The sequence below is a fragment of the Hoplias malabaricus genome, chromosome 2 (genome assembly GCF_029633855.1).
Source record: "Hoplias malabaricus isolate fHopMal1 chromosome 2, fHopMal1.hap1, whole genome shotgun sequence".
Taxonomy (NCBI): domain Eukaryota; kingdom Metazoa; phylum Chordata; class Actinopteri; order Characiformes; family Erythrinidae; genus Hoplias; species Hoplias malabaricus.
The window spans coordinates 50,026,352-50,043,409 of record NC_089801.1 but is presented as its reverse complement, the minus strand read 5'-3'; the positions used below and the strand labels follow the sequence as shown (position 1 = coordinate 50,043,409).

At 38.1% G+C, this 17,058-nt stretch overlaps 1 protein-coding gene across 1 annotated transcript in view; it reads right to left on the bottom strand.

The window, feature by feature from the left end:
• thbs2a (thrombospondin 2a) overlaps window positions 1-16,738 on the bottom strand; it is a 61,968-nt gene extending 45,230 nt beyond the window's left edge. The window contains exons 1-5 of the mRNA XM_066659968.1: window positions 16,434-16,738; window positions 16,065-16,136; window positions 15,182-15,735; window positions 14,862-14,946; window positions 8,925-9,124 (exon numbers count right to left, since the gene is read on the bottom strand). Of these exons, the coding sequence (XP_066516065.1) occupies window positions 8,925-9,124; window positions 14,862-14,946; window positions 15,182-15,735; window positions 16,065-16,131 (906 nt within the window). The 5' untranslated portion in view covers window positions 16,132-16,136; window positions 16,434-16,738. The remainder of the gene's footprint in view (window positions 1-8,924; window positions 9,125-14,861; window positions 14,947-15,181; window positions 15,736-16,064; window positions 16,137-16,433) is intronic.
• Between the last annotated feature and the right edge of the window lie 320 nt (window positions 16,739-17,058).

Below are 17,058 nucleotides of genomic sequence, written 5' to 3'. Positions count from 1 at the left end.
GCGAAGCAGCAAAGTGCAGCAAAACGAGACGAGTCATTGGATAAATGCTGGGCTTTGTCCCGCCCATTGGATGCTCAGCGTCTCTGGGGGTCTATGGGGCAGTGGGCTGGCTTCGTCTGGCCCGGACGCTCAGCTTCTGCATGATGATTGGATGATCTGTCTGAGGCTGAATCCCTTTTTGATTGACAGCGAAATGAGCGAATCAGTGATCCTTTGGTGTAAAGATCCATGGGAGCACAGGCGGACACACTTCACATGGGCCAAGGCCGTTTAAGCAGCCTAGCTCTGATGGCTATTGAGAGGACACTAGTCAAGTCCCTGGAAAAGACACCTTGTTGGTACGACGGGGTCAAAGATCATTTTCTTAAAAAGGAACGAAGGTTAGAATTTACATATAAATAAACCTACACATTTTATGATGTAGGCCGAAATTGAGCTTCCCCTCCTTGAAAGACCAGCATCCGCCACTGCTCCATCTGTAGTGGAACACCTCTCGTCTGCAGCTAAAGCTATGTGTAGAAAGTTAAGTCTCTTCTAACAGTGCAGAGTCCCATAAAAATCTACTTTAGGTCTGTGGCGGACCTGTCTCACAGACTGTTTGGCGTACAGGCACAGGCCCTGGATTTCTTTGTAAAGAAACCTTTACAAATAAAACAATGATTTTTTTATTAAATATTTTTGAATATTTATTTTACATAAAGTCCCTAATGATTTTTGTAGTTGAAGTTGACTTTACTGCTTTTCCATATCGAGCTTGCTCGATTGGCTCTTACTGCTGAAGGGCGGGACTATATCCGTTAACAGAATCCATGTTCAGTGTTACGAGAATTTCAATCGGTAATCGTTCCCTTCTCATTAATGTTTCTGGTCCCAAAAGTGTCCAAAAAGTGCTTTTATCACACCCCTTGGGTTATTTTTATTGGCCCCAGGACATAAGCAACTTATTGGAGATATATGAATATTGTTAACAACCCGCCAGAACACATTGCTGGAATCAGGGCCCAAAATTCCATCCGATCACCTTCCTAATTATAATTCTAATGGTCAGCTTCATGCACATGTGTGAAAGGCTACACCGTTTAATACAGCAGCGTATTGTGCATGGCATGTTTACCCTGTCTGGTGTGAAATTGGCTTAAGCACATTTTTACGAAAAAATATTTTTTTACCCATTATCATATAAAGACAAAACAAATGTGGGGGAGAATTATTTAAATGCATGGTGGTAAGTTGTGTGTTTCCTGATCTCCTAAAGAACACAGATGTTATTCTGGATGCATTGCAAAGGATTGAGACCAGATGTGGTAAGCCCTTTGAAATTCCTTTGGACAATTTTTGGTGTGGCGCTGTGGAACATACAGAAGCCTTTATGTCACTGGAAGACCCAGTTAGAAACCTGACAGATCATCTTCAGATTTAACCCACCAAATGTACCATACACTGCTGACATAAAATATGTTAAAGTGGTTCTCAAAGGATTAAATATGTTAAATGGCTCTCCAAATAGTATTGGAGAATCAGACTGCAAATGAATCTGTACTGCACACTGTCCTGATAGCGGGTGAGGGCATCATTAATTCAAAGCCTCTCTGAAACATCTAATCAGTCACTGATCCAAACACATTCATTCAAAATCTGTTGCTGAGCTACAATGATAAACCTCTCCCTCAAGCCACCTACTCATCAAGTGCATGGTGTTCTCAGTAGACGATACTGGCGACACAGCCAGATTGAATTTCATCTGCAGTCATCTGCTAGACCATGATCCACTTGTGAAGAAGTAATGGTGGTTCACCCTCAGTTGCCAGTAGCTAAGTGTCTCAATGGCAGAATAACAAATACCTATCCCCAGAACGAATGTACAGCAAACATATAGGTCAAAATTGGGACATCTAACAAAACAAAATATATATCAACTTAGAACACTGCATGGTGAGTTGGTGAGCTGGTGGTATTGGCATTTGTACTCATTCTCATTCATTAGCAGGGATTCAAACTCGCAAAGTCCCTAGGTTTGAAACTTTGAATATACAAATCCATTTATTGTTCTTTCTTTTTTGTTATGCAACATAGTCTATGCACCATATTCCAGCAACTTTTGTGAACGGACAAACGGTCTTTGGAAAATCCAAATGTCCAGCTTATACACACATTTAAGTTTCTTTGCCAAATCTTTCTCAGGAATGGCTTGTAAAGCCTCACAATTGTTGACCTTCTATTGTGTTAATTAAATTCCACTTTAACGTGCATGTGCAGCAAGATCTTTGACCATTTGTACAGCTTCAACTTGCTATGGCAGGCTCTTCAATCCATCACCTACATAGCAGTTTCCTAGTACAGACCATGCATGCAAAGGCTGAAACGGGGAGGTGATCTCATGTATATATTTGGGCAGAAGTTCAGGGTGGCTTCCGAATGAGTATAAAGCCAAACCTCCCATTGGATAGATGAATACAAGAAGAAGTTTAGAGATGGGGTGGAGGTGGGCGTGCTCCTACTCCCAACATTTTTTTATTAAATAACTTCCATTATTGTAAACACAATAATATGCTTGTTGTCTTGTGCTGTTTTTCAAAGAGCACAGCAGGCATAGTTTGCAGATGATACTGCTCCAAACATATGAACAATTGACCACCACAAGAACCTAAGAAAATATTTATCTCCTTCTGCAACTCTGACTTGACATAATATGGACTTGACATCAGTCATAAATGCTTGTCTAAATTGTAGCAGAATGCAGATTAAAGAACTAGTAAGTCTTTTCTTACTTTACAAGAGACCTTGTGGCGGATCACTTTTTAGAATAACTATTTAGATTTAGTCACTGATAACGCATCCAACATGGTTTTTGCTGCTGCTGGTGTCAACGCTACTACTGAAGATTAAAAGGCATTACTGCATTTTCTACTGCAGCCCAATCGCAAAACACTTGTTTGAAGAGAAGCAGAAGCTACTTGGTCTGCCAAAACACAAGTTAAATGGACGTGAGCACCAGGTGGAATAGTGAATGTGAGATGGTTGACAGGTTTCTGGAGCAACAGCCTGCAGTCTGTGCCCCTTTACTGTCTCCTCAGGTAAGCAGAGGAGAGTCTGTCACCTATATTCTCAGTGAAGCGGACTTCTTACATGTAGAGGATGTTATCAAGGCCCTAAAGCCAATGAATATATATATATATATATATATATATATATATATATATATATATATATAAATATAATGAATGTATATACATATATACTCACTTGTCAGAGAGAGCAGCCTCTACATCTGTTTAATTGCTCCTTTACTGCTTTACCCAGGACACTAAGGACAGTTTCATAAATTATCTGGGAAATAATGCCAGTGATCAAAGGGACCATCAGCAAGAGATACACTAGCAAGCAGGAGAGAAACACACTTTTCACTGGGGAGGAGACGGTGAAGGCATACTGAAAATTGCTGAGGCTGCATAATTCTGCCATTATACTTCTTAGACATTTGCACTTCCACATATTGTCATGATTTCACTGTTTTTTTTGACCACAAAGAAATGTGAACATTTTAAAAACCAAGTTTGTGGGTTTTGTACAAATTGTGTGTCAAAAATGGATATACAATGGACCCAGTGGAAGTTGCTCTTGTAAAAGCTCTGAAGGATAGAAAACAGTTATAATTCTAATATAGTCCAGGAAGCTCAAATGCTCATGCAGACTGTTTATCAAGAATGCCTTTAGACATGAGAAATACATGCTGACTTGTTCACAGCAAATGCAACCTGAGATTCTGGAAGAAGTCTGCAAAACAATGTCCATAACACATTAAGAGAGAAAAGTTTGGCTGTGCCCAATGATCTCTCAACAAATTCCAAACGGTCATACCACCCCTTACCATCCACAGGGGAATGATCAAGTTAAGAGATCCAACCATACTCTGCTGGCCATGTTATGCAATCTCACAGATGAAGCGAAGGCAGACTGGAAAAGCTCTCCATCCCAACAACACCAGCTCTTCCCACCATGAGTATGTCCATAAGTGGAGAAAGAGAATAGCTGAAGCTTATGAATTGGCGTCAAAATTGGTTTAGCAAAGTTGAAGGAGAGGAAAGGACAGCTATGACCTAAAGGTAACTGTTTAATCAGGAATGCTCGATTTGAGACACTGAATGGTGTGGCAGCGAGGAAGACCACCCCTCCTCCCAATGACAGTGTTGTACCTTACAACAGCTGATGTGAGGAAAACTCTACACAGAGTTAAGCCACGGAAAGCTGCAGGACCTGACAACATTCCTGGTAGAGTGCTCTGGGAATGTGCAGACGAGCTCACAGATGTCTTCACCGACATCTTCAACATCTCCCTGAGCTGTGCCACCGTCCCAACATGTCTCAAGGCAACCACCATCATACCTGTGCCCAAAAAGTCATCTGTGTCCTGCCTCAATGATTACCATCCCAATGCACTCACACTCAATGCCTGCATTGTTAGATCCCCTGCAGTTTGCGTACCGTCCCAACCGCTCAACAGATGACACTATATCCACCACCCTTCACCTGCCACTCACCCACCTGGACAATAAAGACACATGTTCGAATGCTGTTCATAGACTTTAGTTCAGCATTGAACACAATCATTCCTCAGCACCTGATCGGAAAGTTGAACTGACTGGGCCTGAAGATTTTTCTCTGCAATTGGATTCTGTTCTTCCTGACTGTGGTGGGTCTCATCAGTAAGAATGATGAGTCAGCGAACAGAGAGGAAGTTCAATGGTTAACAGACTGGTGTAGAAAACTGTCTCTGAGTGTAGACAAGACCAAAGAGATGGCCGTGGACAAGGCGCGATCACGTTCCACTACACATCGACAACTTCACTGAAGAGATTGTCAAGAGCAACAAGTTCCTTGTAGTTCACCTGGCAGAGGATCTTACCTAGTCCCCTTAACACTAACACCATAGCCAAAAAAGCCCAGCATCTCTAATTTCTGCAAAAGGCTTAGGAAGGCACATCTCCCACCTTTCATCCTCACCATATTCTACAGAGGAACTGTTGAGAGCATCCTGAGCAGCTGCATAACTGCCTGGTTTGGGAACGGCATCATATCGGATCGCAAATACCTGCAGCGAGTAGTGAGGACACTACTCGTTTAGCACAAAAAGTAAGGAAATTTGTGTAGATTATTTTTTTTTTTTAACAATGCCTCTTGGCAATAAATCTTTTACTGTTGGAATTTCCCTTTTAAATGGTGTCACATTTGTAAGGAATATGCATTTGTGGGATGAGCAGTAGAGCTTAGTATGTCGGTTGCGCCCATGAAATATTTTCCAAAATAGCTCTTTCCCTGCAACTTCCTACCTGTTGAGAAACCCCTTCAAGAAAAGGAAGGCACCAATAACAAAGACAAAGAGTAAAAAAATAAATAATTGACACAATGAACCTGTTCTGGGGATCAGTCCTAAGATAAGAATGACATACAGCAATATAGTTTAGAACCGCTGCACAGTGGTGCACCAAACCAAGTCAACAGTAACATCAGGGTAGAAGCTCCTGAATATCAGCTGCAAACTGTTACAGTTGACCTGCTAAGGAAGGTCACATGGAGAAAGCAGATCCATAATTACAGAGTAGGCAGGAATAGAGGAACAATGTGAAGGGTTGACAGCACAGGACACCCCTGAAATCTGTTAAAGAAAGAGTGGACTGAGTTTGGGGGATGTTGGGTTGACATTACATTTTGTAGGGGAGAGTATGATATAACATTACAAAAATATAGAATTGAAAATGCAGAGCAAGAATTGCCTGTATGGTTTTAAAACCCTTATAAACTGATTTTAACATATTATTCGGACCTATGGCTTTGTTTGGTGAATATCTCATGATTATGTGATTGGTAAATTCAGTTAGATGTACATTACTGTCACTAAAAGTACAAACAATTTAAATGTCTTTTTAAACGTACAAGAGTTTTTTTAGAATCCACCTTTTCCCCCCAAAGGTACATTACATTGTCTTCTCCAGAACGAGAAGTGAATATTTTTAATATTTCAATATAGAACTGTGTAAAATTAAAGAACATAATCTAAGTCTTGGAGATGAAATGGGGCATAAGAAATCAACAAAACTTTTAAAGGATTTAAAATTAGTAATTTTGGAGCATTTTTATTGGTCCATTCATCATGAAACTTTAGCACAATGTGAAAGAAAGCTGCTGTGTTCACATTATGTAGAAAAATGGACAAAAATGGACATGCATGTTTTTTTATTGGACACAGACCAAACTATGGAGATTCATGTCTGTGCATTTGATTTGGAAAGTGTTCCCTGTCCAGGCCTTGATAAAGCCCAAGTGACTATTGTAGTGAATATTGTATTGAATGCCTTGTTCTATGCTTCCAAGCACACAAACGTGTTAAACGTGGATGAAGCATGTAAACCATGTGCTTGATTTAAAGTATTGATACTCAAGGTAAAATATTACTCCAGTTAGAGATCCACATTTTAGATCTCCACCTGAGTAAAAGTACAAAAGTATTTACCATCAAATGTACTTAAATTTCAAACGTAAAAATACTACTTATAACAAGACTCCTGCTTAATCAGCATATTGTGGGTGAAAAGACATTGTCACTGGCTTACTACCAGACATCGATTCTGCTGTGTGTTTATAATGGCCAGAGTTAGACTTTGTGTAAGTGTAACTGAAGCTTATATATATATATATATATAAAAGCAATATATGACTTTTATCATGCAGTCAACATGATCAATGTGAATATTCCACCTCAGCCCATGTGTGTGTGCATTTGTCTGTGAGAAGAGAGAGAGGTGCACATATGAGATTGCCTCTGAGAGAAGAGAGAGGTGTGCATGTATATTTGGCTGTGAGAGGAGAGAGAGAGCGAGAGAGAGAGAGAGAGAGAGAGAGAGAGAGAGAGAGAGGTGAGACTTGTTTTCATGACAGGAGACAAAAAAACCCTTCTTACATAGTATTCATTTAAACTGCAAATAAATGGTCTTTGCTCTCATCCCAAGCATCAGAAAAATGTGATGTCATTTTGCTTTGTAACTAGCAGCATGAATTATTTGACATAGCAAAAATGCCCTACTGAATGGTTGTTTTTTTAAAGACTATTGACAAAATTGACAAAAGTTTTTAAATGCATTTTTTGAACTCTGGGAAAATACATCACTAAAGTCTATCACACAGTCTTTAACAAATGAGCCATCAACAAAAGGGCAAGTTGATTTTGCAGTCATATCAGCCACCCTGTATCTAGCGATGGTACACACACAAGACTCCTTTCATCTCTTTTCAAACACTTTATATTGTCTCACCAGTTGCTTTATTAGTGTTTAAATCTTGGACTTTCTGTCCTCACCTTGGAGAGTTTTGGGTGTTTTGTTTGGTAATGCCCCTGTAAAATTCCTTTGCTATGCATTCTAAACCTGTGGTACGTATGCGTCTGTTCTGGGTTAAATTTTCTGTTTGAAACCAACTTTTCTTTAGTTACTCGTGCTACGTTTGACAAAGTCATGCTACCAATGAAATACACTACATGCACATTACATGCACATACTTTGCAAGTCAACTTCAAAGTTCATTCACACATCTAGTCATTATAATTATACACACGAAATATAAAATGTTTCTTATCCCATAACCTTCTAGGTGGAACCACAACATTTTGAAGGTCATAAAACCAATACACTGTTGCCTGTACATTTGGGACAGAATTTAGGTATTAGAAATTCATCCTAAAGTGTCTGTAAACATTTGTGAAGAAATTTCAAGCTACAATATTTTGTAAGGTCACAGAGAATGTAATGTATTAGTCCATCTGGAATCAAGAAATGCATTCTCAAAACTAATTCTTTAAAGATCTATTTCAGTGCAAATACATAGGAAAGCTCACAAAGTGGCTTCATCAGGTCATTGGATTCCTCCTTTTACAATATGGCACACTTCTACCTCCCTTCCAGAAGGAGCATTATTTCACACATTTCACCAAAACAACCAGGAAGAAACACATACACTTTCCCCGTCTTATCACAAAAGAGGCCAGGAACTATTAACAATCACCACAAATAATGTAAATTTAAGGCAGCAATATACTGAAGGTATCAGTGGGACTTATGCAAGGTAGCAGTGCATTTAAATTAGAAGTGTATTAAAGGGACCTGTGTATTCAATGTTCCAGTGATACAAAGTAATACTAAATATATTGTAGCAGTGCATTTAAGGCATAAGCAGATTGAAGGTTCAAGTGATTTCAAGTAGCAGAAAATAAAACATATCCATGAATTTAAGGTAGCAGTGGATTTAAGATGCCTTTATATTTAAAAGATAGTATTCTGTAACTTGTTTTAATGTAACAGTAGATTTAAGGTATCAGCAGATTTAAGTTTAGAGGGATGTAAGGTATCAGAAGATTTAATGTTTCAGCAGATTTAAAGTATCAACAAATTTAAGGTTCAAGTGCTTTTCGATGACCTATTATTTAAGGAATCACTGGGTTTAATATAACCAGATTCACCATAGCCATAGATTTAATGTAACAGTATATTTAATGTGATAGTGTATAGAATGTTTTTAAAACACAAGGCACTAACTACTGATTGATTTTTTATGATAAGAAAAAGTGAGGGTGATCAAAATGAATTGCATTGTTCCAGTTAAATATTTCCTTGATAAACATTTGGTGAACTCTGTATTTTTTAGAAGGATATTCTTTAAAAAATGTAATAGTGTAAGTAAATGTTATATAATGACAAATATTAAACTGAATCAATATTGAAAAATGTATCATTAAAAACATTTTGGCCATTTCACCCAGCTCTAGAACTAGTTGATTTAATGTGGCAGTAAACTTAAGTTGGCAGTGGATTAAATGTAGCAGTTTTTGGGTATACAGTGTATGTAAGTGTGTAAATAAAAATAAAGCAATGATTTACCACTTTCTGTAGGCCATCCATAAGGTTACCAACCACAATACGCAGACCCTTGAGCTCCTTAAACATAAGGCTGAGTTCTTCACAGGAGCGCTCACATGTGTCTGCAATGGTCTTTTCTGTCTTTTGGTCAATGTAATTCATGGATATGGCTGGACTGACATCGACAAATACTGCATTCTCGCTGAACATGTTCTCTTGTTCTGAGAGGGAAACAAAATTAAATTATACATAATTTAGCTATAGTAATACTATTGTTAATATATTTATTATATATGGATGAATTTGACTAAATTCAAAATACATTAATTCAAACATCAAAAATATGGTTCAAGAAGAATGTAAAGTGGCATTTTTGTCATAAATCACTTAGCATCAAACACAATGGAGTGATCGTTTTATAAGGTAAACCACATACCATACAGATACACTTTATATGTTTGCAAATACTAAAAATAACCACCAGTTGCTGCAGTTTATAAGCACACATCATTCATTAATTATGATAGAAGAGCAGATATGTAGGTAGTGGATCTGTAATACAAATATAAAAATGGAATGTGTATCAGTGGATTTGCTGTTTTCTTTTTTAAATCACATGACTGCACATTAAACAAAAAAGTAATCATAAACAACAGAGGAGCTTCAAACCTTGACTTATCATCATTTAGTTTTAGGGGACGACATCAGCTATGACAGAACACAATTAATTCTGTGATGACTTCATGTAAACTTCATCATGGAAATGATGAGAACATGCATAGTCCCTGTCTCAGGATATCCCTGCACCATACACTTCTTTGTGTCCTCCCCAGCCTCCAAATAATGATCACCCTCCACTGTCTCACATCTTCCCTCCTCATCCAGACTTCACAGCTGATGAGGTTACAAGGGAGCTACACTACACTAGCAAAACTTACATGCAGGAAAAGCAGCACAGGCCCAGTTGTTGTCAGCGCTAAGTACAGAAGGCCAGTGTGGAGCAGTAATGTGATGTTCGCCAGTATATCTACAAACTCAATTTAAGACTGCAGAGCTTGCTCTTGAAGACCAGCACTGTTCCAGTACCAAGGATCAAGAACTCAAGGGATCAATTAACTGAATAATTACAGACTAGCAGAACTGACATCACAACGGTCAGTTGAAAGACCTCCATTTGGAAACCATTGTTTGGAGTCATCTCAGGGCAATGGTGTGAGGGGCATTGTCTCCCTTACATTTTGTCAATCAGCCACAAGTTAGGGTTGAGGACACTGCTATGTCCTTGACCTGGCAATAGCTGGGAGAACTGTGAGTGTTATGTTCTTTGACATTTCTAGTCCCTTCAGCACAATCCAGCCTTCCTGTTGAGGGCATAGGAAGAACATGCCTTAGTGTCCTGGATCACCGACTTACCTGACAGGAAGTCCTCTGTACTTGAGACAGAACTGTGTGTTAGAGCAATAAATCAATCATCAATTTTTTTATATATATATTGCACATTTCACAACAAAAAATGTCATCACAAAGCAGCTTTACGGAGATCCAGTTCCAAGCACCAGTTCCACTAGGCAGAACACCAGGAACAGGGCATCTCGATTCATGAGAAACAGGAAAGAAAACCCAAGAGCAGGGGAAAAAGAAGTGGGGTTAGTAGGTTCGTGGCAAAACAGTAGAAAAATCACCCTACAGGAAAAAAGTGGTTCAGAGACCAGGCAAAAGTGCACAGTAACAGGCAGGCAACAGTCATGAGGGAGAGAAAGAAAGACAAGAGAATGTGCAGTCTGGTAAATCAGCAAACTTACTTATATACCTAATAATTAGATGCTTTAATAAAGGCAGTAAAAGACATGCTAGACATGCAGAAAATGTAGGTTTTTTGTCTAGAGTTAAAGATTGAGTGTTTGTCTGAGCCCCAAACAGTAACAGGAAGGCTATTCCAGAGCTGAGGAACATTATTATAATCATGTGAGGAACTAAGTGTATACCAGCATGTAGAGATTTATATACCAAGAGGAGTATTATATGGTCAATGTAAAATGTAAAATATAAAAGAATGCCAGTGTACGGATGAAAAAACAATATTTCAAATTTTCTAGCTTCGGTGAGCACACTAACTGCTGCATAATTGAATAGCTATTTTTTATCTTTTAAGGATATGTTGAATTTTGGTAATATTATGCAAGTGAATCCGAATCCGTTAATTTTTTTAACGAAGTTACTGGGAATTAATGAGAAATTAGACAGGCTGGGTCACATGTTATATGAATCCTGTATTCATAATGCATTACAAATATATTATATGGCATACATAATAGCTTATGATTAATGTTATGCCTGTACATAACACTCTATAAAGTATGAATATGTGACTTTATAAATTCAAGTGTTATTATGTAATATAGTATCCATTCACAGGAGCATTTTTCATACTGTAGCAGCGCTGGAATCTGAGCATGGCTGAGATCACACAGTGGAGCTTCTAGTATGCTCCACAGCCTCCCCCTGTGCATTGTTTTGGGGTTTTGTTGGGGATGTTGCTTTGTGTGTTTTACACCATGTGGGAGACTTATGAAGTGGCTGGTGATGCTTTGCCACTCATGATCGTACATCAACTCCAACACCAAGCCCAAATACTGCCTTGTTCCTATTCCTATGATCAGGACAATAAAGGGCATATGTCAATCGTCACACATGAGCCACACGAACACTTCCAAACACGCAAAACAACAACACCAACCCACATAAAACACAACGAGACAAAACCCCAAAACAACTCCTAAAACTATAAACATGGGAGGCTGTGATTCAGCAGTATGTTCTTATGAATGGAATTATAGTGCATTATAACAACTGCTTATTTAAAGCTGCACTCTCATAATTTATAAAGTGTTATGAACATAGCTACAATATTATAAGGTATTATGTGTGCCATATAATGATTTATAAATGTATTTATAATGCATTATGCATACAAGAAGTGTTATCATGAAGGGATAACAATCAGTCAAATCAGATCTTTTAATTCCTACTAGATTTTCCAGCATATCAAGTAACATCACATGATCTATGGTTTCAAAAGCTGCACTATGTCAAACAACACCAGGATAGGGATACAGCCCCTATCAAGTGAAAGGATAGGTAATTGATCACTCTTGTTGGAGTTGACTGTACAGTTCTGGGGCTCCAGTGGACTGTTCTTGTTCCCTTTCTGTTCACTTTTTACACCTCTGATTTCAGGTATGCTTCTGAGACATACCACCTACAAATGTTCTCAGATGACACTGCTATTGAAGGAAGAGGAATATATGAGCATGGTGAACAAATTTGTGGACTGGTGCCAGCACAACCATCTCCAACTTTATGGCAGGAAGACAAAGGAGCTTGAAGTGGATTTTACAAAGAAAAATCTCCTCCACTTTACTCCGGACACTTCGTCTGTAATTTCCTAATCCACGCATCTGTACAATTGTACATCTGTTTCACTAGTGAATCTTTTTTATGACTATGTTTAAGGTTTTATTTAGTTCTGTTTTATTTTTCTTATATATTTGAACTTGTTTTTATTTTATTTAAGACACTGTGATGTGTTGTAACACACCTGTTTCCTTTCAGGGGTTAATAAATGGGTTAGTTATCTTAAACTTTACATTTAGTCAGAAATACTTTATTGATCCCAGGGGGAAATTGCAATTATTACAGTAGGAGCCAGTTGTAAAAGAATAAACACTCTAATAAAAATTTAACACAAAAGGAATTTTTTACAATATGTACACATCTATAATAATAAATACGGATATACTGTATACAGCAGTATGAGTATTGCACATTTGAGTTGTTACACTCATAATTAAAAAATTTGTTCTATTGTAATTACTGTACATGTGAAAGGTGTCGTGCTTTAAGTGTGGAGTTATTTAGAAAATGATATGCCAATACAATGTGAACGTTCTGTTTCTTATAAAACACTGGAAGGTATTCCTTCATATAGCACTGCCTAAGTTTCATGCAGGCCTGGCACGTTCATAATTCTCAGAAATGAGCCATGGAGACAGCCTCTGTCTGCTTCCAGATTTTCCAAGGTTTCATAAAAGGGATCAGAATCTTTCCAGAACACAGTCCAAATTTAGCCCTTAGAGCTGCTCAAAGGCAGCGAGTCTGCTTGTGCTTGGCTGTAGGCTTTTTTATGCTTTTGTCTGTCTGTTCAGATGGGGGGACGTGATTTTTCAATGAAAGCACACGGTTTACATATATAAGCTTTTGAGACTGAAAAAGAAAATCAGAGAAAATGTGTGGCAGTTATAATTTACGTTTTCGTCCTGCTCTCACTTGGTTGATAAACACTCAATACAAGCTACACAGAAATAACATTTCATATTGAAGTCCCAGAGCATGTCCAAGAAATGAGGAATACGAAAAGTCAAAGGAATGCTGATCATTCAGCCAAGAATCACATAAGGTTGTAGCAGCCATTTCAAGGTCACTTGTGTAAATTTTTGCAGATAAATGTAAGACAAGATACCCTAAATCACAGAGTGGGGTTGGCTCAACACAATGTCTTCGTATGCACTTTTACTAAGTCTGCTTGTCTCATTCAAATCTCCTAGGGGTTTCTATCACTGTCGAGATGTGAATGTATGTGTGTTCGTTTGAGAGAGAGAGAGAGAGAGAGAGAGAGAGAGAGAGAGAGAGAGAGAGAGAGAGAGAGAGAGAGAGAACATAGTTGCATTTTATGGTTGTAGATAGGTACTGCTCAGAGACAGTTATACTTAGAAGTCTGTTTATATGGAGAATGCCATACTGAATATAGTCTTAAGTCCCAGAATTTGTTATTAAACTTTGTAGCCATGATACTCAACTGCTGGATCCAACTACAGAAATTAAACTGAGAAAAAAACACAAGAAACAAAAAAATAGGTAAGCCCTGTCCAGTGTGTGTTCCTGCCTTGACAAGTGGTTGCACAAAATGAATGAATGAAAAATAGGTACTTCATCACCTTAGATCATATACCTACCATAGATAAACACACTGACATTACTGCTTATTACTAAGAACAACGTGGCACTCTGTTTATGGCCACATCCACAAGGTACAAGACCAAGCATTCACCATGGAGAGCATTCCACTGTGATGAGTGATAAATAAATGAAAATTCTTTGAAACTATTTCCTATTTATTCCCATTTTTTCACTACATTTCCTTAATTTAGACTAATCATTTGACAGCTCTTTGTCAACTTTGGTATGCTTGGAATGAGAACAGTTACAGGCAGTTTTGTTCTAGAAAAGGCTTTTGCCATTTGTGATTTACTGAGTTATCTTGCTGAAATGCACGAGTGAGTATGGTATCTTGCCGGGGAGGGAGTGGGCCTCATGGATGGGCCAGGTTTAAACAAAAAAGGGAAGCGCAAACTGTCTCTGGGCAGCTCATAGAACAGGGCATAGTGTGATTATAAAGCTCTCAGATCACCTATGTTTCCTCAAGGTTTCTTCCTCATGAACTGGGAGATTTTCCTTTCCAATGGCAAAGTCACTTGGGGCTAGGTCACCTTGAGTTAGGGCCAGGATTCTGTAAAGCTTCGTTAAGATGCCACCAGTCGCATAAAGCACTCTATGTAAAATTGAGTTGATTATAATGTTTTCTCATATATTAAGCCATTTAAAGCATTTTAGGTTTCTTAAGTTACATGTAAATTTTATTTCATATTTTCTGTTGAGGATTTAGAATGTGCTGGATGTAGGATGTGGCAGGTGTCTCAGTTTATTTAGAGCTTATGCAGCCATTGTTAGATATTTTACTTTGGTCTGTGTTTCCCTAAATGAAAACATTGTGACTAAATAACAATGTATGTTGTCTTGTTAATTGAACTTCAAAATATTCCCTTTTTTAAAACCTTTTTTTTTTTTTTTTACATTTTTAAACCATGTTTGGTGGTAACATCCTGGTTACATTATCCTTACCAGGCTTGGCATGCTCACAGCCCTTGTTTCTCATAATATCTTCCACTGGTGTACTAAAAATGAAGCGGACATTCTGTAGCAAGCCCTGAAAGGCAAGACAGGTGTTATTAATTTGCTAATCTACAACAGCAAAAGTATGAGAAACACTTTCATATCTATCAGCATAATACTCAGAACAAAGTTTAGTGAATATAACCTTGTGGCTTTTTGAGTACTACACACGTTATTTGAAATAAAAAGTGGGCTACTACTTGCCATATTTATTTCCAGCAAGCCATTTTGCAAAGAAGAAGGCTTCTGGAGGTACAAGAGACACTTACCCTGAAGTGATTCTCCCTGAGTGATCCCTTGGCCACATACATCTTGCTGCCATCCAACTGCAAGTGCTTGTAGAAACGCTCATCCAGGATGAAGCTGTCTATGAGGGTGCAGCCCACATAAAGGTCTGCGTTCTCCCCATGAACATGTAGTGTGATGTTTTTCCACTGTGAGTCTGACAAATTCACATTCTTGAAGGACATTACATTCTGAGAGCTCTCTATCCAGTAAACCAGGTCCAGAGTGTTGGCATGTCCATTGGACACAATCTCAAACTGGCGGCCACCATCAGGTCCTTCCAGGCCCATCAGGGTGCCTCGGGAACCCTGGTCCTGGCGTATGGAGGCCACAAACACAAAGCCTTTGTTGTCCCTGATCTGCTTTAGGAGCTGATGGAGAATCGGGGCACTGACTGATGGAACATGATCGAAACGAATAAAGCGATATGCTGGCAAATCCCAGCCATGACCCTTGAAGATCTTGGCACCAATTGTCTTTCTAGTGATGTGGCTGATCTCGAAGAGGTCAAAACTGGACTCATAATCCATTTGGCTTTCTTCAAATTAATAAAAACCAAAAAGTTGGCCACCACAGTTTTATATAATGAACTGCTAGTTAATTAAGTAATGGACCAGATAATATCTGAAGCTTAAATCGCAGACCTAATTTATTTATATATATATATATATATATATATATATATATATATATATATATATATATATATATATATATATATATAAACACACAATAATCTAAGAATGATCTAAATGGAAAGCATAACTATTATTACATTTTCATAAAAACAGCAAGACATGTAACATTTATTATCCTGACCGAATAAGTAAAAGAAAGAATAAATAAGGAAAATAGCTGTTGGATTACCTTGAGGTAGTACTGTGGAGCATATTAACAGCATTGGCAGTAACAAAGGAATCCCCCTGAGTATCATATTTCCTTCAAAATATAAAACATTTAATGCATTATGTATATATTTGTTTTACTTGTAGATATCTGGACAGACACTGCGGTTTTTACAAGTATATAATACATTACAAAAATAAACGTACCATAACGTCTACAACAGCATGAACTGAAAACGTGTAGCTTTGAATTCACTCATGAATAAAATACATCAACACAAGTTTCGGAAAACTCAAATAAAACTGTCGGCAGCATTTATACCTTTCTCAGAAAATACATTTTTGTTACCCTCTGAGACACACGCTAGAAAGAAATATAAGTAAGATTTACCTGGTAAATGTCCAATCCCAATAAAATGGCAAAACTCTCCTCTGAGAAACAAAAAGAAAGTGGTCTTAAATTTGACCAATATATAATAATATAACGTTAATGCAGGTCGCGTCGCAGTCCACGCAGTAGATCCACACAAGTCTTCACTTAAATGGTGTGAGAGATTACGGTGCACTGTCGTAGAGGTTATATATAGGCAAAACTGGTTGTCAGTATATGAATATGAGATCTGTGGTTCTGCTCTTGTGGCATCATTTACTGAAGTCCGTTCCGTCGGCGTTTAAAGTCTACGTGCGCTACCTGTGTGTGATGCACATACACTTATTTCCCCACCCGTACTCCGAAAGCCCGCCCTCCTGGCCGTGTGTACGAACCATTAAAGGCAGAGTATGTGGCTTTTAATAAAATCACTTTTTGTTATATATCTTGAAATGCTCTTTACAAACTTCACTAAAACAGACTGATCAAATGTCTTCTTAGGTACGAGTAAAAACTCCACCCTGTAATTTCACTCTGACCGTTAAATCACCCTCAGAGCCATAGCAATCAGCCTGTGTCCATGCACGCGCACTGCCTTGAGGAATGTGCTGACAAAAATAAATAAATAATTAAAAAAAAACTCTCA